General features: G+C 33.8%; 2 protein-coding genes across 2 annotated transcripts; one reads left to right on the forward strand and one right to left on the reverse strand.

Moving 5' to 3' along the window:
* The first annotated feature begins 466 nt into the window (after window positions 1–466).
* On the forward strand, window positions 467–2,496 carry LOC140796494 (uncharacterized). Its single transcript, XM_073149538.1, has 5 exons — window positions 467–630; window positions 1,152–1,224; window positions 1,335–1,383; window positions 1,810–1,933; window positions 2,212–2,496. Exons 1-5 carry the CDS (start codon window positions 628–630, stop codon window positions 2,260–2,262), a joined length of 300 nt encoding a protein of 99 aa, XP_073005639.1. The 5' UTR covers window positions 467–627; the 3' UTR covers window positions 2,263–2,496.
* Window positions 2,497–8,855: 6,359 nt separating this feature from the next.
* LOC140796946 (probable ubiquitin-conjugating enzyme E2 16) lies at window positions 8,856–12,566 on the reverse strand. The gene is made up of 6 exons (XM_073150168.1): window positions 12,421–12,566; window positions 12,183–12,286; window positions 11,974–12,076; window positions 11,825–11,888; window positions 9,328–9,416; window positions 8,856–9,245 (listed from the first exon to the last, which is right to left on the reverse strand). Exons 1-6 carry the CDS (start codon window positions 12,448–12,450, stop codon window positions 9,150–9,152), a joined length of 486 nt encoding a protein of 161 aa, XP_073006269.1. The 5' UTR covers window positions 12,451–12,566; the 3' UTR covers window positions 8,856–9,149.
* Between the last annotated feature and the right edge of the window lie 755 nt (window positions 12,567–13,321).

A 13,321-nucleotide genomic window follows, 5' to 3' on the forward strand; every position in this document is an offset into this window, starting at 1 on the left:
CTGAGCCTTTTTTCACAGGGAATTAGATCAAATAATATAGTTGGCTCTCTAATATTTTAGTCTGGCTCTCCCCTTGAAAGTACCGCTATATTTATGTGTGGCTGATTAAGTCTTTTTAATTTGGTCTAAATCATAAGAACGTTTAACTATTTAAATTTAAAGTACATAGGGTAACTTAATATCGGGCCAAACCAAAAGTTATGAACAATAATTTATCTATTGAAAAAAATTGCATAATGCTAGGTGTTGTCCAATAAATTTCTCCTTAGAGTCTTAATTAATCTTGCCTTTATGGTAGTCAAAGCAAAAAACGACTTCTGTCTTGAGGGCATTTATGGAAGACATTACGAGGACCTAATAATTATTCTTAAAAAAATGGGACTGCATAAGAAAACGTCATACACAAATAGGTAGAAGGAGGAGGTGCTAAATGCATATAATTCCTCTCCCAAGCTCCACGTTATTTGCTTGTGATGGCTTCCATTCTCCGGCCCTCTTCCCCGATCTCTACCTTTCACCCATCTCTCCAATCTTAACCTAACCTAACCATTTCCCAAAGTTATACGCTTTTGCTCCAGATCTTTACTAATTCTCACTTGGGTAAGCTCTGAGATTGATGCAATAAACATGGTATGTTCCTACAGATCACACAATTCGTTCTTCATTTGTAGATCAAATGGTCTTTGTTTCCCTTTATGCTTATAAAGATCTAATCTTTTATCTTTTTCACCATCTTTTTGGGGATTATCTGATGGATTGGTATCATTACTGTGATTTTGCGGGTAGAGACGCATTTTGAGCACAATGGGTTTATGATTGTGTTCAGTATATTATTCTGAGATAATGACAAGTCTTTTGGAATATTTGCGAACCGAATTTAACAAATTTGTGGTGCTTTCTTTTTCCCAGATTAGTGGGGAAATTGGAAACTTTGTGCTATTGCAATCTTATTATGTAGATTCTAGCTTTTGTTTATGCCCTGCTAAGAATATTACAGAATCTCTCGAGCCAAAAACGAAGAAGAAACGAAGATTGAGCTCAAGTTGATAGAACCTATACTAACTGCATTGTGCGTAAAAGATAGAATTTCCTTTATTTTAGCAAATGGTGTAGTTTTCCCTAAATGCAGTGCCGAACAATGTTCTTCGCAGGAAAGGGAAGCAAAGAAGGAGGCCTTTAGAAAGTATCTAGAATCCAGTGGAGTTCTTGATGCTCTTACAAAAGGTTCTCCTCTATCCTGATTGTGGTTTCATTCTATGGCTCTAAAAGATTTCCATTATTTATACATATTTGTGCACTGTAGTTATGTCTGTTTCCTCTGCAATGCTTTGTAGTTCTTGTTGCTTTATACGAAGAGAATGAGAAGCCTTCTTCTGCAGTTGAGTAAGTTCAGTAACTTTAATCATGAAGTTAGTCTGACTGCTGCTCAAGTAATTGATAGTTCTTTTGAGAAAGAAAAAGAGATTACTGAAATCATTTAGCTTATATAGTAATGTGCTGATGTTAATTTACTTGGGATATAATTCATAGAGATATTCCCTTTCTTTTTTTATCTCTATAGTATAGATAAATGCTTCTTTGAAGAAGTGGCAAATACATTTTCGTTTCTAAAATATAGATAAGATGATTCTCTGAAGAAGTAACAGATACATAAACAAATGGCAGCATGATAAAAGAAACTTTGCAGGCACTGTTGCACAAATTTTCAATCTCAACTCTCAAGACTTAGCTTAGTTACCTTTCAGTCTGTTGCAGATGCTTAACAGCGGGTTGAAATGAGTATTACGATTTGTCCTTTTTCTTTCTTAGGTTTGTTCAGCAGAAGTTAGGTGGCCCATCAGTTTCTGATTATGAAAAGCTCAAGGCTGAGAAGTTGGACTTGCAGTTGAAGTATGACGAACTTTTGGCAAGTCACAGAGAAGTATGCAGACAGGTACTTTTGTTCTTATATACTGTGGGGAGCGGGGACTTCCATAAACAGATGATGCAAAATGTAGATCAGAAAGCAATGAACAATTAACACACTGCTTAGTCTTAGTGCGAAAATTACTTCATGTGGAATGCTTTCTAGTTTACATGAAGTTGGCAGGCGTTAAATACAAAATACAATAATGAACTGGAAGTTATTGAAGAGTGTGCGTTATTCCTTGAAATCGCTACATTTGTTTACTCTGATATTTACATCTATATCTTGTGTTTAAATTATTGCAGCTTGAAGAGCTTAAGAACTCAAACAGCTTTCAAGGACACTATGAATGCTGATACTACAAAAGATGCATCATGAGACAATTCCACAAGTGATTACTTTTACTCTTATATGTTTCAACAATTTTTACTGTTTGTGTTGTCATAGTTATTCTTTTTGCTGATCAAAGAGAAGAGCTTCCTACTTAAAATTGTTGCACAATATTGTATTTCTTTGTTTCAGTTCTGTTATGATCCTTATCCACATTTCTATCATCAATTTATCAAGTGAGAATTTGTTTCCTTGTTTCACTTCCCTGCTCAAAAAGCACAATAACTAGACTACAGAGACTCTTGTAAAAATAATTGGAGCTAGCAAACTAACTCAATTCATTATCCTTGTTTTTATCTTATGATTAATCACATTTGCTTTAGATTATTTTCTGAATAACACTATAAGATGGTCAAAATAATGATGCTGTTCGGGTTTAGCGATCCGAAATAAAGAACTGAGGAATTAAAGCAAGGAAAAACTTTGCTTCACATTAATCCGTAAATGTAATTTAACTTATAACTTACCTCTCGTAATACTTACTGATAACCGTATGGGATGGTTACAAGACCCTTTGAACTATTGAGACATTTTAATTCTCTCATCAGCTATTTAATATCTCTTATATCTCTGGTTTAGTAGATGGAAAACATTAGATGACTATTTTACTCTTAATTTTTATGTCTTTTTTTTTTATCTCTGAATGAGGGTTAAGCGATCCTCAGAGCATCTAAGATTAATCATATGATATTATTTTTTAATAGAAAAATTAAATGCACAACTAAAGAAAGGGGCAATATTTGAGAAGTTTATATAGTTCAGAGCAGTGTTAATAAATAAATAAATAACGGAATCTATATGAAAAAAAATGACATAATTCAAAGGTCTAGATACCCTAAAAATGAAGATAATTGTAGACTAAACCGTCGTTCACCAGTAGAATATGAATAATCTTTTTTTGAAAAAAGTATTTTTATTTTGGTGTAGTAACTAAACATAAAATTAGTTTCTTCTGTATACTAATTCATCTCTCTTCTTATTACATACAACTTTTAAACATCAATTTAATAATAATATAAAATTACTATTTTGTGCCTATATTAGATAACAACTAATTACTACTAGTACTACTTTATATCCAATCAAAATTATTTTCATCATTTAGTTTAAAATGTCACTAATTTCTAATACAAATTCACTATAATTTATTATTTTAATATCAACTTTATATCACGTTAAATATAATTATTATTTTTTATACTAGTATTCAACTAAACAACAGAATAACTTTGGTGTTAGTTCTCTTATTATGATATTAAAAATTAAAATATTTTTTCTAAACTGAGCCTTTTTCCCCTATAACAACAAATGATCTGAGACAATAACATTGGATTTGGATTCCTCTTCTCTCTTAATAATAAAAATAATGTAAGTAAAATAAATAGACAATAATATAGTAGTAGTAGTAGAAAAAGGACATTGGATTCTGTACATCTTTGCGAGTGTATGGTTGTGGTCCAGTCATGCACTAATATCGGACATCATTTAAAGATGAACATAATGTATTTATTGGTAGATTCCACTTTAATAATTCCACCACTATTTTTGCCAGATTTGTAGTACCAACTTCGTGGTAGAGTTGACTACGATCATCACTTTTGACCACTTTCTGGGGACTTTTTTTTTTTTTATTCTCTGAGAAAGTCTGCAGTGAAACATTTTGACCATTAACTTGTTATAAGAAAATTCAAAACTAGGCAGTGATTTCTCTCTCTCTCTCTCTCTCTCTCTCTCTCTCTCTCTCTCTTTTATTTTTAAGGGAAAGCTAGATTTCAAAAGCTAAAAAACTTGATATAGAGAAAATATTAAGAGAAGCCTCCAATTTATCTACAAAAGACTGCAGAATAAAAAACTTCTACTTAAGTAGATAGATGCATTACAACAAAAAGATTATGATATTAAATTTAACGGGAATAAAACATCAACGTAGCATTAAGAGCACGCAAGTTATATATTCCCAATATTATAGCTCTATCTTATTAAATAATTAGATTAGATAACTGATCTAATATTTTTATAGGAGTAGATCATAATTCATTATAACAAAAATTTAAGCTCCTAACCTTTTAATTGGAGAGATAATTAGACCTAATGATAAAATAACAGCACTGTAGTAAGGTGCAAATGAAAATGTACTAAAAAAATAAAGAAACAGGGAGCTAATCATAAAAAATTACTAAAAAACAAGGTGCTACTTGAGAAATTACCTAGAGTAAATTATTTACAACCAAATGGCAATCAACAGTCAATCAACAGCTCAACACCCTCTGCCGTTTCCTTCCAAGAATATCTCATTCCACACCCCCCATAAAATTAAAAAAAAAAAGAAGTATATATATATATGTGAAAATATAATAAAGATCTCAATCTACGGGTGTGGGCATTATTCGTAGGGTCACAAGGACCAGGGCGTGACACTAATAATTCGAATCAACCATATGAAATGAGAGGCTCAAAACCATACTATAGCATTCCTATTTCTTTTTTTCCCAAATAAGATCTATGGTGCAGTGCACATTTGGAAGCCGAAATTAAGAATTTTTTTTATTGTGACATTATATCGACCATAAGATTAAACATAAACTAAGTTTAATTTATAGTAAATAATGGATCGAACAGCTAAGTCAACTCTCTTATTAATCGAGTTATATAGACAAACTAACTAAACCTAGCCAAAGCATTAAGTCGCTCGGTCAAAACTTTAAGTAAATTCTCTGTTGAGCTATAACTCCTATCCAAATAGCTCGAGTTAAATTACTATCTCCAACGAAGGTTTATAATGTCATATTAGCTAAACTGACCTAACCAAATAAATAAAATTTCAATTTCAACCACTTTGGTTTTTTATTTTTTATTTATTTTTCTTTGGTTGAAAAATTGCCACGCTGAAGAGAATATCTAAATTCTCAGTTTTATTATTATTATTATTTAATTCTCTCTAATTGGACAAATTGGAACCAATTGGGAATAAAGATTTGGATGGCGTGGGCATCACACAAAGAGCTGTAGACGTCCAACTTGCACGACTCGGCGACCCGTGAGAGAGAGAGAGAGAGAGAGAAGGCGATCATCTGCAACGCCGAGTACAAGAACTCGCTACATCGCATGACGCCAACGTGACAGAGACACTGGTTGGGCCACGTGGTTCAAGAGGAAAAAGAGAATAATAAGATTGGCAGGACGCCCGCCGACCACTCAATGCACGCTATTGATATATATTTTTTTTTCTCTCTCTTCTGAATTCGACCTTATTCGACCAAATATTCTTCTCACGATTCTGTTCATACTTGGCTTATATTTTTACTTTTCAAAATTGGAGATAGTTTTTTTTTACTAAACTAGACATTATTTTTTTACTAAAATAGACTATCTCTTAAATTTATTATCAAATATAATCTAATTCAACGTAGGTTTAACAAAAATATGAAATTATCAGCGTTTTTATAGTTAGGTAATTTTTTTCCTTAACCGCTGAATATAAAATACCAAACAATTGATAATTAGTTCAATATTTTTATTAAAATTATAAAAAATTAATTTATTTTATTAAAAGTAAATTGGAACACGGCTATTTTAGTCAAAATCTTAATTGGGGACACCAAAAGTACTTATTATTATGAAGAAAAAATACCACGAGATTGGCAAGTAGCAACCGTCCGTTTAGGTGGCAGGAATGAATGGTTCATAGTGATGTTGAGACGTTGATTGTTGAGTCACTCGTGATGCACGTATAGATATGTACTACGTGAGAAAAAGACATCACTAATAAAATGACATCCACATGAAGAGAAAGATCGTAAATATCACAAAGGAAACAAGACTGCAAATCTTAATCTAAAATTAACTGGCAAGCGTTCCGCGCTCAAAGCTGGGAAGAGACAAGGACAGGGGAGAATTTTGCTACCGAAAGATATGCAGAGAGAAAGAAAAAGTCATTTGAGAGAGAAAACAGTGGACCTTAATTAACTCCTCATAAGAAATGGTATTTATAAGAGCAAAAATTAGATTTCATTTCTATTTAAACTGCAAAATTAGGAAGTAATAATATTATTTTCGATCGTAATTGAGAATCCTTGTTAGCTTTCACTAAGTTTGACCTTAATCAATGCTCCAATAGAATCAAGATAGTGTTGCCATGAAGTCTCCTAAGCAAACTCCAAAAAGAAAAGCCAAAATTAAATCGAAAAAAAAAAGCAACACGTTTATAAAAGTAAAGAAGTGACATTGAATCCTTGTTCACTTCGAACAATACAACTATAATCTCACTTCTTTCCCCTCTCCTCTCAAACAATTTGACTGCGATCATTTTTTTTTTTGTTTTAAAAATCTTTGGACTATCAAATCAAACGATGGAGTAAAGAATGATCTCGGCGGTGTCGAACCCCCTCTTCCCCCCGCATCCCGGAATCGACGCTCCCGATCCGAACCACGCCTCCGGCATCCGATCGCCGGCGGTCCGGTCACCGCCGGCTGTGGGGCCACCGTCGCCATCGTGGGAGGAGGAGGCCGGCGGCTTGTAGTACATCCGCGCCGTCTGGGGGCAGTGGGAGTGGAACCGCGCCGCCATCCTCACCCCCAAATCCAACAACTCCACGTACTTCCCCATCGAAACAGAGCACGAGACGAGAGAAAGCGAGAGAGGTAGAGAGAGGAGAGAGCAGAGAGGGAGGAGAGAACAACTCAGAAGACGTCCCAAATGGAGGCCGGGGCCATGAAAGGGAGAAGAGAGAAAGAGAGGAGAGGAGAGACGTCGACTTTCTCGTGGGGGGGTTTTTAGGAGGATGGGATTCATTTATAGGAATAATTATCTGTTTCGAGAAGGTTTTTTTTATAAAAAAAAGACTTTTTTTTTTCCTTCTTTTTGGTTGGTCGGGAATTGAAATTAAAAAATAAAGGTCGCAAAGTTTAAACAGCGCGGAGAGACAACGCGGATGCGTGTAATTGTAATAGTCCAACTTGGATGGAGTACTCCGCACCGCGCGGGGGGAGGGATGGAGAGATTCCTACTTCCTAGGGTTTATAATATCTGTGCTCCACTCTCCAGTTGTCTTTACACTTTTGCAAATTAAACCCTATGTTTTGTGTTTTATACCAAACTAGTCTGAACAACGAATTTCGTATCTTAACGTAGTTGAGGTTAAAACTTATTTCTTAATAATTAAGTGACTATAAAAGGCTAGTTATATTTATGACATTATAATATAAGAGCAATAAAGAAATTGAAGAGAATAGGAAGAGATTTTGAATATCGATAACATGTAAGATGTGCCAATATTACTTATTGTCATTAACATAGTTATCGGTTCTTTGTAGACTTGACAGAATAGCATGCCCCAGATAAAAGCTTATGTTCAATAATTCATCATGCTTACAAGTCTCTAGCAATAAGTACTAATAATTCTTTCGAACCTACTCTGGCAAAAACCTCTCCCAAATCCATTCGATTTTATAATTATTCTTTTCGAGAGGAAGGAATGTCTTGCAAAGAGGAGGTTTTTCCAATAAGACTAAAATGTAGGACGTGATATGAAAAATTGGCAGGAAGCCCACCCACCACACGTGGAAGACGTTCTATGGATACGCAAAAAATGTGATAATTATTTGAGTCAATAAAATATTCTTTCCGTGATTCCTGTTCACACACAGCCTTCTCGACGTTCTCGTTTTTAATTTTTATTTTTCGAGATAATGACAGTACGACAACCTATCGTTTTAACCGGTCAAATTTGGGTCAGATCCATATGGACAAAATATTTTTATAAACAAGAGAAATTATTCGATAAATAGATATAATTTAATTGACCATCAAGTTAACTCAATTGTAGAACCAAGTTTTAGTCTCCAAAACAGCTTAGAGACAAATTAAAGCACTGAAATTGACACACTTCTCTCTAGTCCCCTCTTCCATCTAATATTTACTACTAAATAACAATTACGATTACTATTTTGCCCTAAATAAAATATTACTTCAATCATTCTCTCATCTCCTCTCTCTTTATCCCTCATCTTCTCACGTTTTTTACTATATTAAATATAATTATTATATTGGTTTATACCCAAATACCATATTAGCCTAGATAGATTTAAGCAACTTATTCAAATTTAAAAAATAAGTATAGCTAGACTAATATAGGACATATTATATACCACAATGGATCCACAATTATCATTGTTTTTATTTTAAAAATTATATTAGAAGAGTGAGATAATGAGTAATTTAGAGAGGGCAAGAAACTAAGCATAATTTTGCATAATACTAGGAAAGGATCCTGCTTTGCTCAATAAATTATATGATATTTAGAAAAAGGAGAGATTAGTCACCAGCTCATTTCATTTACAGTGTAGAATTTCATGTAAACATTTGTCTGTAGAATCCTAAGAAAACCTCGGAATAAATCAAACATATCTCGACAAAACTGACCACATTAATACAGCATCTAACTAGAGACCCAAATGCTCAAAATATGATACAGAGAAATCCTCCTGAGCCCTGATGATGGGGAATGCGTATTCCAAATGTATGATATGCTAGGTGGACATTTGTAAGAAAACAAAGATAAGACGAGAAAGATGAACACATTGCAATTAGAACTAAATTCAGCATCGGGTTTTGAGTGACAAAGGTGACAACTATGAACTATCCCTCACACTGAGTTCTGTAAGGCCTTATTGGTTCCTGTAATATATTGGAATTCATACAGCCTATGCTTCCCTTTACAAACAGCACAAGATGTGACTTGCAGTTTACGGACACTTGATTGGGTAAACCTGATTATCCCACAATTAAGATAACGAAGTATGCATATTTAAGTAGTAGGATAGTTGAACTACTGGAGAAGCAATGTGATCCTTGTTATACTTTGTCATCATGAAACCACCACCTTGTCTCCTTCGGAGACCTACCATTCCTACAGTTCTTTACATAGCGGTCATTGTCAGCAGGGCGTTGCTGCAATCACAAGAGGGTTTTGAGTCAAAATATAAGTGAGATGGATTGATTAACAACCACTGCCAAAAGAGAGCAAGAGTACCTTTACAGTCGAACTTGACAGCATAGATAAGATGCTGATACAGACGGAACTTACGGTCATTGCTGGAGACCAAGAATCATATAAGATATCTGTCATAATCCAGAACAGCGATGTTACATAAGCGTTATGAATCCACATTAACCCTCTGCACAATTGAAATGTTAATAGAGTGAAGGAGAACCAAGTAAGAAAAAGGAAGGTATATCAACACTGAGCCAAGAAAAGATAAATAACACTTCAACTCTTCAAGGATATGGAGTTTTATAACATGAGTTGCTTACTTGCTTTCTCTTGGGCAGCCAGCTTTTCAGCTCTGTTAATATAAGCTCTGTTCTTTTTCAGATGAACTATAATAGTTCGAAGTTTCAGTTTCGGTTTAGATTTCAGCTTGGTTAGAAAGTGAAATATTCTGATCAGTTTTGATAGGTTTCGGTTCTAATTCCGTTGTATCGGTATCAAATTTCCTTTGATAATAGTCTTCTTTATCTTAATTTCCAAGGTATCACATAAAATCTAATAACATTTAAGCAATGAGATTGACATTGAGTCAAGTACAAATTGGATTCAAGTTATATCTAGCTTTGAATAAAACATACATTAAACAAATTATTATTATGGTTGTTTCGGTTGGATGCTAGTTTTAGGGGAGAATTTCAGATTGGATAGAACAAAAATGAGATATATTTTGGCAAAATGTCTCGGTTTCAGATGAAATGTCAAATATATTGTGAAGCATTTCAAGAAGTTACTCTATATTTTGATCTAACTTCCATGAAATCCTTAAGGATAACAACCCACATCTTTCTAGAACCCAGTTTAGAAAAACCATCTTCTAGTAGCGGTCAGACCAGCTATTACATACATCCATTCTCCATAAGAGATTCCATAGCGCATTTGAGAACCCTCTCTTGCACTTACCAGGATTTACAATCCAATTATGACACATTAACCTCAAGACTATGCCCATATGCACTTTTCTCTTGTGCTCCAATATATGACATTTAACAACTTGATTCACAAAATAATCTCAATCTCAAAATAGCTATTAAAGTAGTACCTTCAAAACTTTGTTAACTGATAAAGCAGTTTTTTGTCTCCCTCCACCCATATATTTTACCTAGCTCTCCATCCCACCATATGTTAGCATGAAAAGTATCTCATAACAGTATAATTCAATAGGGACTTGTTAGGCCTCCAAGCAATGGTATTTAGTAGATTCCTATATTTATCAATAGCAAGTTACATTGACTACAAGTTCTTTCAGTAACCCTAATTAAAAAATTGCATCCCAATTTTTTTTTTCTACAAATATGTTCTTCTGCTGCCTTCACACCGGTGTTTCTTTCATGCATGTGGATGGAATATGGATCTCTACATGTATGCAGTAACACAATAGAAAAGAATCAAAGGACTAGCAATTCCCTGTAGTACTTTTAGGATGTTAAGTGTAGCAACTTGTACAAGGTTCCAAATATAAAAACATAACTCCTGTATCAAGCCCCATATTGTCATCATTATATATAAGAAATTGAAGAAAAGATCTATGGATATGATATGAACTTGGAAAATTAAATCTACCAAAGCCAACATAAACAATATAATATATGACTTCCAGTCATAGATGGTCTAACATGTACTTTGTAGAGGTGCTAATCATACACCAAAACGCAAAAGGTAGAAGAAATCTTGATAGAGTAGGTCGGACAAAGGTTTATCCTGCCATGTGTCATGTGGATATGGGCCAAGAAAGTACATGCACTGTCTAAAAAGTCTAGGGATAATCTTACTGTTTCTGAAGATACTAAAAAACATCCAAGCACATTCTTTAAAATGTAACAGTTTCAGAAATGAAGACCCAAAATAATGGAAATATATAGTATAAAATTACTGTTAGCATTCCTCATAAATCTTCTATCGGAAAGGTTTTCTTTGCATCAGGCTCTCATATCATGCAAATACAGGGTTACCCTGTCATAGGAGAAATTTCCCCACTGTTACTGAACACATGCCACAAGGAAGAATTAGGAACCCTTAAGCAGCATACCGACTGATGCTCATTATAATTATCTTCTTTTGCATCATACGAGAAAGCTTTAGAGAAGCAAATATGAAACTTAACTGGACCAGAAAAGAACATTCGAGCAACATGATGACATGCTAAAATGTAAGTTAGGATGAGATGACAGCATTTATGATACGATCCCGAGAGGAACAATATCTAGGTCAAACGCACTTTTGTCTCCTCGATTAGAAAGTTAGAACTGAATTTTAGAAGTTCACAACAAATTATCACATATCAAACTCGTCAATATAATGCCAAAGCAAACAAGATATAATAGTTCCTCTAAGTTTGATCGGTCTCATACTTGACCAATAACTTATGTTGGAAGAAAGAGAAGGTCCCAAGGAAGAAAAGAATTCCAACACCAAGAATCAAGTTAAATACTATGAGTAGAATAACATCCAACATATCTCAACCAAAGAAAATGATAACTACCTAAACAGATATGCCCGTTGCTGTATATGTGAGGATGAAGAGGCGCTGGGTGAAGAAAAATAACCTAACAAAAAATCCATCAATCAGAATATAATCCATGCAACTCAAATCGAATTTTTACCACAAAAAACCTTAAATTTATCATCAACCTGTGGTGCTTCCATCGGGTAATGTTCCGGAAAGTCCACCTGTAATTGATACGTCTCGCCTGCATAAAGGGTCCCCGCTGCCCCAGCCACCTCGATAATCCACCTGCAGATCGAAAACCCATTTCACAATTACCCAAATAGGCACGAAAAACTTAGCGGAACAACACGATTAAAGATCAAAATATATGGATAAGCCCAAACGCTCCAACCTTTGGAGGTTATCGGTGACCTTGTGCTTGAATCCGGCAGGAGGATTCGATTGCCATTCCACCAGCTCCTTCTGCAATCTATTGCAAGCGATCTTGCTCAGGGCCTGCGTTAGACGAAGCCAAGTTAAGAAATCATCGCAAAATTGAGGAAACAATAAGAAGGGAGATAATTTGAGAGATGGGCTTTAATCTCAAATCGGATTAACGAAAGAGATGGAAAGATTGGGAAAGAGATGACCTTTCGAGATGGGGAGGAGGAACTCGTCATGTTTCGATAGAGAGGAGAGAGAAGAGTAGAAAGTGGAACGGAGGGGATCAGGAGAGAGAGAGAGAGAGAGAGAGAGAGAGAGGAGAAAGAGGAAAGACGCCGGCTTTGGCTTCTGCCCCTTTATAATATGAGGTTTTGTTTAATATATATATATTAGTCAAAAGTACTTTACATAAGCTATTTACTCTGATTTACGTTGTATTCCCATATATACCCCTCACATAATTTTGTGATATACTTGTGTACGAGGTTTAATTTGGACAATCACCACCAGTGAGAAGATAAAATGCAATATTTACATCATCGCCTAATTGTTTTATCACATAGTCAAACTAAATAGGAATGGTACAAATTTAAAAGAAACTAGCATTTCGCAACAGGTAAATTTTTTTTAGATATATAATTTTGCACATTATTTTTTGATAATGATATTATCTTAATATTTTATCAAGTAAAAGATATATATATATTATTAACTGAGAGTAATGTATATATATATATATATATCAAAATAAGGGTATTGATGTGTTTTATAATTAACTTGATGAAAATTTAATTATATTTTATCTTTTTTATTATTTTTTATCATTTACATATATCTCCCATTACTTTAAGATTAATTTAAATTAAATTTTAATAGATAGAGATAGAAAATTATATTTAAATTGAAGTTTTATCTCCAAATAATCAAATTTAAATTATTTAATATTAAATAATATCTCTTATAATTAAGGCATAATTATATTTAAGAGAGAAATTTTAACGCAAGAAAAAAAAACATGTAAAACGCTTCTTTCGTACAGTAAAGTTAATTATTTATAAATAAGTTTGATGAAGATCTAATGGTTAAGATATTTAAGAGTATAATAAT

Source organism: Typha latifolia, chromosome 10 (genome assembly GCF_019914945.1).
Source record: "Typha latifolia isolate L0001 chromosome 10, TyphaL0001v2, whole genome shotgun sequence".
NCBI lineage: Eukaryota > Viridiplantae > Streptophyta > Magnoliopsida > Poales > Typhaceae > Typha > Typha latifolia.